This window comes from Fukomys damarensis, unplaced genomic scaffold (genome assembly GCF_012274545.1).
Source record: "Fukomys damarensis isolate Sample0158 unplaced genomic scaffold, DMR_v1.0_HiC HiC_scaffold_37, whole genome shotgun sequence".
NCBI classification, from domain to species: Eukaryota; Metazoa; Chordata; class Mammalia; order Rodentia; family Bathyergidae; genus Fukomys; species Fukomys damarensis.
Genome location: NW_022900949.1, coordinates 2,351,381 through 2,362,329, shown reverse-complemented (window position 1 = coordinate 2,362,329; position 10,949 = coordinate 2,351,381). Strand labels below are relative to the sequence as shown.

Sequence of the window (10,949 nt, the reverse complement as noted above, 5' to 3'; positions counted from 1 at the left end):
GGGGGGGGGGGGGCAAGGAGATGGGACAGGGCCCCGACATGGTCCCCTGCTCCAGGGCAGACGCTGACCCCGCACGCACCTCTCAGCAGGGCTGACGACCAGAGCTGCACCGACATGTCTGGGATCTTGCTGGCCAGCTGCATGGCGGGTACCACCATGTTGTTACTCTCCTGTCAACCAAGAGCAGTGGGGCACTGAGGGGCTCGGGGCAGGAAGGCCTGGGCCCCTCCGTGGGACCCAGCCCAGTGTGCACTCGCTTGCTGCACCTGACAGTCCTACCTCAGCCTCAGAACCCACTTACAAAGGCCTCCTCTAGGCACCCACCTGTCATTCTAGCACTGGGGAGGCTGAGGCAGGAGGACTGCTGTGTGCTCAAGGCCAGCCTGAACTACACAGTGAAATCCTATCTCTAAAACAGACAAAAAACCCCAACCAAACAACCAAACACAAAAGGTTCTCTCTGAAGTACTGCTGGCCCACCGTGGCACAGGCCAAGGCCCCCACTCCACACACGCACAGTCGTGTGCCTCCGCTGCAGACAAAGGCGCACAGTGCAGCCAGCTCCTAGCCCACCAGGGCTCAGCTAGAAACCCTGCATCCTGTGTCCTGGGGCTGAGAAGGCAGGGGAGCAGGCAGGTCACAGCAAGAGCTGGCTTTCTGGAAGCCACTGCACACGCAGGATGGCCCTGGGGCTGCAGGGTGGGCTGCGCTTCTGCTACTCTGACTCCCTGGCCGAGGCCAGGAGAGCATCCCAGCCTCACCTCCCTGCAGCCAGGGGACCTCGATGCTTAGCTGAGACCCACCAAGCCTCAAGCATCACGTCGAGGTGTGGCACAGGGCAACGCCCGCCCCACCTCACCACAGGAGCGTAATCCCCACTCCAGCCCCAGCTCTGCACAGCCGCTGGGAGCCAGAAGACCCACCACAGTGGCACCTTGGCGGCCCACAGGAGTCCCAGGCTTCACGTGAACCTCAAACCTCAGGACACCTGGCAGGCCAGAAGGGCCGACCCTGGCCGACCCTGGACACCAGCCTCCCGCAGCTCCTCAGACCAGCACCTAACGCCCCCTACGGTTGCCGCAGTTGTGAAGGTCTGCGCAACCCTGTGGTGTCCCGGGAGGCCGCCCACAGTGGCAGTGGGAGCATGGGCAGGGCAGGCCACAAGGTGTTTTGGCTACTGAGGTGCCACTGGGCAGCCCCGGTTGGCCGTCCTCAACTGCCCTCTGCCAAGGTCTCCTCTCTGGGTCCCACCCAGACCACACAGGCAGCTCTGCTACTTCTGGGAGCCAGGCACACAGCAGGCGGCATGGGGCCCTCAGCAAGCTCTGCTCAAGGTGGCCCGGGGGTTCCATACAGTCTGCGCCTGGGCTGGCACTGCGGGAGCCGAGCCCCACACCGGAGAGTAGGGTCATCAGGCCACTGTCCTGAGAGCAGTGTGGGTGCCATGGCCAGCAGGACCTCCGTGCCAGACACCTTGATGTCCACAGAGGCCACCACGCAGCTCTGTAGGACAGGCCACCCCTGCTGTGAGCACTGGCCCCTGGGAAGGGAAAGAACACTCTGGAAGGAGTAGAGATGCTGCCCATTAGGGTGGGAATGTCCCAGGGGTTAAGGCCACCACCCATCAGGTCCAAGCTGCAGGGTCTGCCGGCCTCAGCAGATTCCTCACACAGTGGAGGGAGCACTCACTCTACGGGAGCTGTGGGGCTCAATCAGAAGCAACCACAAGCCAGATGTGCACCCCACAGTGACTGTGCTGCCTACAGGGACAGCACAAGGTCAGGAGGCCAAACTGTAGAGTGGGCACTGCTCAATATGTGCACTGTGGACCGGACACAGTGGCGCCTGCCTGTGAGCCCAGAACTCTTGGAGACCAAGGCGGGAAGATCACAAGTTCAAGTCCAGGATGGACACTTTCTCAAAACATCAAAAATAAAATCTCAAGAAAAGAATGCACGGCAATTAAAAAAAAAAAGAAGCAGCAGCTCCTGGATAGTGGAGTGAAAAGCAGTAGAGAAAAAGACTCTGTGAGCTTTGGTGTCCTATGATACTGGAATACAGCAGGAGAAGGGAAACAGTTCCCCGGGACCCAGGAAGGATCTGAGGCAAGAACTGAAGTCTACAGGTTGAGGGAAGAAAGACCTTTCGAGAGGATGGAGGTAACACAGTAATGCTCTCTCCCAGAGCCCGGACTCTCCTCAAGGGAACAGTGGGCCAAACCTGCAGACACAGTGACTACTGACGACGCACCAGTGGAACAGAGCAGTGGACACGCTGGACTGCAGTGGCTGGTGAGTCATCCGGGTTCAGCCCACCCCCGGGAGTGGATGACTGGCTGGTAGCCATCTCGGAGAGGGGCTGACTGAGCTCAGAACTCAGAACAGCTGCAGGTGGGCTCCAACTCATGGCTCCCAGTGCCTGGTGCAGGTGCTGAGCTCAAGTCAGCAGGCAGGCAGGCAGGGAACAGCGTTCAAGCCAGCAGGAGTCACACAGACGATTACAGGCTCGAGAAATCTGGTTCCAGCCTTATGGAACCGGCCTGAAGTTCAGAGGGACTAAAGGGGTAGGCGAGCTGGGATTATCCAGTACCCCACTGTGGAGCTGCAGCTGGCTTGCTGGGACGAATCATTTTGGCTCTGGACTCTGCTTCCCACGTTGCCTAACACGCAGCAAGCTCTGAGTGTTAATCTTTCCCAAGGCATGTAATAGTCAAGATTACAGAAATTCAATAGGACAGCAGAGACACACCTTGAACTGGATATTTTTTGTTTTTGTTTTTTTTTTAACCTTTTAAAATCTTTTTTTTTCCTCATTTCTAGTTCTTGTTTAGTTTTTTGTTTGAACGTAGTTTCTAGTTTTCTGCTTTTATTCTGTTCTTATTTTTTCCTTTTCTCTTTCCCACCTGTCCTTTTCACCAGTTTCCTAAACTTTGTCCTCCAGCCTTGCTTCTGATCTCTTCCTCTTTTATTGTTAATCCCTAAACCCCTTTATATCTTCTCCCTGTAGGGTAAAGATGCCATATTAAAGCCACAGTTTGCCATTTTCTAGGCTGTATTTAATGCTGTTGCTGTTGATAGTATTACTTTAGCCAAGGTGACACAACTATGCTGATCAGCTGTTCCTCCTGTATACCAAGATGGAGGATGCCTAAGGGTCTTAAAAAAAACCTGACAGGCCAGTGCTAAAGAACAGGCAGCTGGGCCAAGTAGACAGAAACTTCTCATCCCTGATAAATCAAAGAGGTAGGATCATGCAACAGACTCAAAACCCAAAAGCCAGCTACACCTGGAAGATGCTTCTGAGAAGTAATCACTTCTTAAGGGTTCTGAATACTGGCAATAAAGCTATTCACCATAAGCAACTTATAAGCATCAACTCAGGAATCAAACTTGAAAAAAAAAGAAAGCAAAAGAAAATTAGTAGATCCTTAAATAAGATGCAATCCCACAGATCTTCAGCTCACAAAAGGCAAACCCCAGGGGCAATGAAGTTGAACAATCCAACAGCCACCCCCCTGGACTCTCTGAAGTAGGAACAAGAGAAGTAACAAAGCAGATGAATGAGGCTCTAGAAAAAAAAAAAAATCAAAGCAGAATTAATTCCCCAGGTAACTGCAGAGATGGTGACCAGAATGAGAGATACACATTAAAAAAGAGAGCCTAGGAACATGATGGAAACCATGAATGCCCAGCATAAGAAAGAAACGGAAAGCATGAAACAGACTCAGATATCCAGATTAAAAACTCCACTGAAAATATATGCAGCAGAATGAGCCAATGTGAGGACAGAATATCAGATACAAAAGACAGGATTGTGGGTGTGACCAGGAAAAAAGATATCTTAGAAACAGCAAAGGACCAAGAGAAATCAATGCAGCAGCTGCTGTTTGATGCAAAGAAGAATAACATAAGATTGATCAGAGTCAATGAAAAAGCAGGGGACAGCACAAATGGCATTAAAAAACCTGTTATAAGTAATGGCGGGGGGGGAGAATGGCAGAAAACTTCCCCAATAGGGAAAAAGAATCTGACAGACAGGTAAGTGAGGGAGACAGGACGCCAACTAGCTCTGATTAAAAAAAAAAAAAAAAAAAAATCTTTCCCAAGGCATATAATAGTCAAGATTACAGAAATTCAATAGGACAGAATATTAAAAGCTGTTACAGAAAAGAAACCAATCACCTACAAAGGAAAGCCCATCAGAATCACAAAAGACTTCTCAACATAGTGAAGTCAACAAGAGCTTGTAGTGATGCACTTCAAGCACTAAAGGGAAACAACTTAAAACCCAGATTGATGTATCCTGCAAAACTGATGGAGAAATAAGATACTCCCATGACAAAGAGCACTTGAAGAAATTCATGACCACCTAACCAACTCTCTCAAGTGTTCTGAAGGATATTTTAGAAAGAACATGGATTACAACTCCATAAACCCTAGCAGAATGAATCCACCAGGCAAGGAAAAAAAGTAAACAGAAAAGGAAAGAACAAAGCCAACAGCAGAAAAATAACATGACAGAGATGGACAACACATATGAGTTATAACCAGCAATATCAATGGTCTCAATGAACCAATCAAAAGAAACAGACTGGTAGAATGGCTCAGGAGCAAGATCCAGACCAGGGATTTAGCTCAGTGGCACCATGCCTGCCTCCTAAGTGCAAGATCCTGAGTTCAATTCCTGATAAGAGAAAGAAAAAAGAAAAGAAGAAAGAAGACGCAAGATCCAATAATATGCTCCATACAAGAAACACATTTAATTGAAAAACAAATTCACAGAGTGAAAGTCAAGGAACAGAAAACAATATTCCATGCACAGGAACACAGAAAAAAGCAGGGGTAGCTATTCTATTTGCAGACAAAGTGGATTTAAAGCCAAGACTGATTAAAAGAGACAAAGAAGGCCACTACATCCTGGTAAAGGGAACAGTACACGAGAAAGAGATGACAATCATAAACATATATGCACCAAATATCAGCACACCCAACTATATAAATTGTATATTAACAGACATGAAAAATCACATAAGCACTAATACAGTTGCTCAATACCCCACTGTCACAAATAGACAAGCAGCTAGACAAAAAATCAGTAAGGAAATATTAGAATTGAACCAAAATTTTGAACAAATGGACTTAGTAGATGTCTACAAACTGTTCCACCCTACAATGTCATAATACACATTCTTCTCAGCAGCACATGGGACTTTCTTCATAACAGACCATCCAGGGATGTAGCTCAGTTGTTCCAGCGCCGCCTGCCTTGCAAGCACAAGGTCCCAAGTTCAATCTCCGGTACCAAAAACAACAACAACAACAACAACAACAACAAAAGGAAAGGAAAGGAAAGGAAAGGAAAGAAAAGAAAGACTCAAATCCATGCAATTAGGAATGAAAAAGGTGAAATCACACTAAATCCTGAGGATCATCAATATCTACTTTGAAAATCTGTATTCTAGTAAGACGGAAAACAGAAGAAATAGATTCCCTCATACAAACGAATCACCAAAACTGAATCAAGAAGATAAGAGAGGGGCTGGGGATTTAGCTCAGTGGCTGTGCTGCTTCACAAGAGCAAGGTCCCAAGTTCGGTCCCTGGTACCAAAACAAAAGAAAACTAAAAAAACAAAAAACTGCAAGGGACCAGCAGTTGTAAGATGATATAGAAATTCTACATAGCAGCTGTGGATTTGATACATGGCTCTGCCGCCTGCCTCGTAAGCTCAAGGACCTGAGTTTGATCCCGAGTACCAAAAAAAAAAAAAAAAATCTAAATAAGCCAGTATCAGCCAATGAAATGGAATATGTAATTTAAAAAGTACCAACAAAGAAAAGCCCTGGTCCTGATGGATTCACTGCTGAATTCTACAAGAAGTTCAGCGAAGACCTAACGCCATGACTCCGCAAACTCTCTAATAAAAACAAAAACGAAGTAATACCCCCAGAATTTATTCATGGAAGCAAGTATTATCCTGATACCAAAATCAGAGAAGGAGCCAACCAAAAATGAGAATTACACACCAATCTCCCCAATGAACATAGATGCAAAAATCTTCAATAAGATATTTGCAAACAGAATGCAGCAAATCATCAAGAAGATCACACACCCTGACCAAGTTAAATTCATCCCAGGGATACAGGGATGGTTCAATATACACAAATCAATAAATGTAGTTAGTTTATTTATTTATTTATTTATTTTTGAAACAGGGTCTCACTGTGTAGTTCAGATTGCCCTGGAACTCAAGATGTAGCCCAGGCTGGTCTCAAACTCGCAGCAATCCTTCTACCTCAGCCTCCCGTGAGCTACCACACCCGGCATATAAATCAAAATGTATTACGCTATATTAACAGAGCCAAGGAAAGAACTATATGATCCTCTCAACAGATATAGAAAAATCATTTGACAAGGTCCAACACCCATTCATGATGAAAACCCTACAGGAAATTGGTATAGATGGTCTTTATATCAATCTGATAAAAGCCATCTATGAAAAACCAATAGCCAACATCATACTAAATGGACAAAAACTGAAAGCTTTCACTCTAAAATCAGGAACAAGACAAGGATGTCCACTGTCACCAGTGTTCAATATAGTTCAATATAGCTCTGGAAGCACTAGCCAGAGCAATTAGACAAGACAAAGAAATAAAAGGAATAAAGACAGGAAAGGAAGAAGTTAACATTATTATATAGAAGACCTCAAAAACTCCACCAAAAGACTTTAAGATCTGATAACCAAATTCAGTGGCATAGCTGGATACAAAGTCAATAGTCAATAGCATTCCTGTACACAAATAAGACTCACAGAGAGAGATGTTACAGAAGCAATCCCTTTCACAATAGCATCCAAAAAATAAAATACCTAGGAATCAATCTAACAAAGGAAATAAAAGACTACCCTGAGAACTGCAGTACTCTGAAAAAGGAGAATGAAGATGATTTCAGAAAATGGAAAAACATCCTTTATTCTTGGGTAGGAAGAACCAATACAGTACTTCCAAAATTGTTATACAGATTCACTGCAATCCCAATCAAAATCCCAATGGCACATCTCACAGAATGAGAAAAAACAATCCTAAAATTCATTTGGAACCAGAAGAGACAGAGAATAGCGAAGGCAATTCCGGGCAACAAAGGCAAGGCAGGGGGCATCACAATCCCTCACTTTAAGTTATACTACAGGGCTCTGGTGATAGACAGCAAGGTACCAGCAAAAGAACAGACCAGAGGATCAGTGGAACAGACTAGAGGAATGCAGAAACAACTCCAGACATACTCAACCACTTTCTCTTTGACAAAGGAAACAAACACCTTCACTGGAAGAAAGACAGCCTGTGTTTTGGTACCAGGGATCAAACTCAGGACCTTGTACTTGCAAGGCAGGTGCGGAGCCACTGAGCTACATCCCTAGCGAAAGACAGCCTCTTTTATAAATGGTATTGGAAAAACTGGCTTTCCACATGCCAGAGATTGAAACTAGACCCATATCTTTCACCACGTACTAAACTAAAGTCAAAATGGATCAAAGATCTAAATATCAAGACAGGTGTCTGCTGCAAGAGAGAATAGGGAAGGCCAGGGATTTAGCTCAGTGGTGCCTCTGACTGCCTTGCAAGCACAAGACCCTGAGTTCCATCCCCTGTACCAAAAAGAGATGGCAGGAGAGAGAGAGAATAAATAGGGAGAACAATTGAGGACAAAGACTTCATGAGCAAAACCCAGACAGCACAGGAAATACTACAAAGAATCAACAGCTGGGACCTTGTCTTGTTTAAAAATTTCTGCAAAGCAGGAGAAACTACCAACAGAGTGAAGATAACCCACAATATGGGAAAAAGTTTTTGTCAGCCATTTGGATAAAGGTCTATTATCTACAATATATAAAGAACCAAAACCAAAACCAAACCAAAACAAAAAAACCCAAATTTAAAAACTCAATGCAAAAATAGGCATCTAAAATTAAAAAAGCCTTCTCAGATGAACAATTAGAAATGGCAAATAAACACATGAAAAGATGTTCAACATCACTGGTCATTCCTGAAATGCACATTAAAACAACACTGGGGCCGGGGATTTAGCTCAGTGGTTCTGCCGCCTGCCTCGCAAGCACAAGGACCCAACTTTGATCCCTGGAACAACAACAAAATAACCCCACAAAAACACAACCAGGGATTTAGCTCAATAGCAAGGGATTTAGCTCAGTGGTACTGTGCCTGTCTCAGAAGTACAAGGTCCTGAGTTCAGTCCCCTGTACTAAAAAAACAAAAAACAAAACAAAATGAAACAAAAGCCTCACTTGGTCTCAAGGCAGATTTAAACTGTCCTACCAAAGGCTCACTCAGTTTGGGCTGGGCATTTAGCTCAGTGGTCCTGCTGCCTGCCTCATTAGTGCAAGGACCTGAGTTCGGAAAAAACCCCAGTACTCCAGTACCAACACACACACACACACACACACACAAACACCTACCATTGAGATTCCACCTCACTCCCCAGAAAGAATGGCTGTTATCAAGAAATCAACCAATAACAAACGCTGGAGGGGTTGTGAGAGGAAAAAGAAACCCTTCTCTACTGTGGGTGGGACTGCAGATTGCTGCAACCAATGTGGAAATCACTGCGGAGATTTTTCAAAAAACCAAAACTACAGGTTCCATTTTACCCAGGTATTCCTCTTCTTGGTATCTCCCTAAAAGAATTAAAAGCATCCTACCACAGTGATATATGCTCACCCATGTAGCATTTATAGCAGTACAGCTTGTAATAGCCGAATCTTAGAAAAACGCCAATGCCTACCAACAGACAAGAGGATGAAGACCACGTGGTTGTTTTACACCATGGAACACTACTCTGCCATAAAGGATGAGCTCAGACGTTTAGAGCCACAAGGATGGACCCTGAGACCACACGCTTAAGGAAAATAAATCAGACACACGTTTGTTTAAATACTGCGTTGTTTCTCTGGCGTGAGAAACTGAATGTGGAAATAAGGACTGAGATGTGTAATAGATGTTGGGAAATGGGAAGAAGTGTTCAAATGGGAAGGGGAACAAAAATGGAAACAAAGCTTCTGTACACAAGGAAGGGGCTTGAGGGGGAATGGGATAAAATAAAAATTAAGTTAAATAAAAAACACATAAAGGGGGCTGAGGATTTAGCTCAGTGTCACTGCCTGCCTGGTAAGTGCAACGTCCTGATTTTGATCCCCGGTGCCAAACACACACACACACACACACACAAAGGGATTTTTTAAAAAATCAGAAGCTCCTGCCACAGTGGTGTGGAGAAGGGCAAGATCTAAAATTTCAAAGGAGTCCAGTAAGCAACTGGTGTGTGGAAACGGGACAGGGGCGGTGAGGGCTAGATGTGGATAAAACGCAGCTTCTTCACTCTGCTTCCCTGTTTTCGTGGTACTGGGGATGGAACTCACAGCTCCACAGAACTACAACCCCCTCTTTTTCTATTTTGAGATTAGGTCTTGCTAAATTGCCCAGGCTGGCTTTGAACTTGTGATCCTACTGCCTCAGCCTCCTGTGTTGCTGGGATTAGAGAAGTATACCGCTAAGTCTGGTGGAAATTATCTTTTACGAAGCTAAATCCCCGGCCCTAAATAATAGATCTAATTTTTAAATGTTAAGAGCTCAGCAGCCCCACTGGCTTGGCTGCCCAGCCCCGGCCTCAGCCTCATAGGCACATGATCGTCCCATGTGCCAAGCCCTGGCCCTGGCTGAGCCCAAGGCGGATGCACCCTTGGCCTGAAGGCCCATGTGCCCCGTGCCCTCCCCAGCTGGCCCTGGCTCCCCAGCTCACCCTGTGGTTGCCAAGCACGTAGAAGATGTGGCCCAGGAGCACGAGGGAGCAGGCGGTGAGGCGGTTCAGGTCCTCCGCGTTGGACATCTTCAGTGTCTCCCGCAGGAACCGCCTACTCCAGGGAAAGGGACGCTGACGCCCAGCAGGCTGGTGTGGGGGGAGGCTGTGGGCTGGAGGGGGCACCCTGGGATCCGCCCGCCCGCCCCCTGCTCACACTCACTTGGCCTCATTGTAGCGGCCCTGGAAGAAGGAGAAGAGGCCGCGCACGTAGAAGGCAGCTGCGCGCAGGCAGTGTGAGCTGCAGGGAGAACAGAGTGTCACCCACGGAGGTGCACTCTGGGGCAGGAGGGGACCTCTGGAGTCCCCATGGACAGTCCGGAAGGACAGGTGCAAAGAGGTGTCCGCGAGGGCCCAGGCTGCTCACCTGACGGGGAAGCTGTGGTCTGGGTTTATCCGTTCCAACAGGCTGTACAGCTGTGGAGAAAACGCTAGTTAGGACTACTCACTCCCCCGTCCTGGGAAGGTGCAGATGCCAGCTGAGGGGCAGCCTGAGCGCAGCTTGTCCCCTGCGAGGACAGATGGACTGGCGACAGTGCAGAAGTGGCCCGAGAGCATCCAGCGCCAGTGGGGGTCAGGTGGAGCCAGGCTCCTCTGGAACCTCTGGACCTCCGGCCACTTCCTGCACCCACCACATCCAGAGCAGCCAGCACCCAGACCCAGGCCCAGGCCCAGGCCCAGGCCCAGGCCCAACCCGGAGGAGAAAGGATCCCGAACATGAAGCATGTCACCTACTACCTCTTGGTGCCTATTTCCTTCCCGGATATACACACTCGCCAGGTTGGTCACGATGAAGGCCCACAGCTCCTGATGGTTGGTGAGCTGCAAGGGAGCCGAGTGTCAGGGACCCGGCCGGGCAGGCCCATCACTCCAGAGCTTCTAAGGGCGACAGCACAGGGCCAGTAGGAACCCCTCTCTGTCCTGCCAGACACTCCCTGGGTCACACACCTGCTAGGTGCACTGCAAAACCATCAACCACCTCCCGAGACATCTGGACCACGGGGAAGGAACCGGACAGCCAGACCCCTCTCCGGAGCTCGGGAATGAGACCCGGTGCCTCTCCCCACCCTCGAGCCCAG

The 10,949-nt window shown here is 47.6% G+C and overlaps 1 protein-coding gene across 5 annotated transcripts in view; it reads right to left on the bottom strand.

The window, feature by feature from the left end:
* The window catches only part of Mau2 (MAU2 sister chromatid cohesion factor), a 32,716-nt gene that overhangs the window by 2,048 nt on the left and 19,719 nt on the right, over positions 1–10,949 (bottom strand). For 3 of the 5 annotated variants that reach the window (XM_010606502.3, XM_019204886.2, XM_010606503.3), the window contains exons 13-17: positions 10,606–10,692; positions 10,238–10,287; positions 10,034–10,111; positions 9,814–9,925; positions 80–170 (exon numbers count right to left, since the gene is read on the bottom strand). In XM_010606502.3, the coding sequence (XP_010604804.1) occupies positions 80–170; positions 9,814–9,925; positions 10,034–10,111; positions 10,238–10,287; positions 10,606–10,692 (418 nt within the window). The remainder of the gene's footprint in view (positions 1–79; positions 171–9,813; positions 9,926–10,033; positions 10,112–10,237; positions 10,288–10,605; positions 10,693–10,949) is intronic. The other 2 variants (XM_010606501.3, XM_010606504.3) reach the window with 1 other exon arrangement.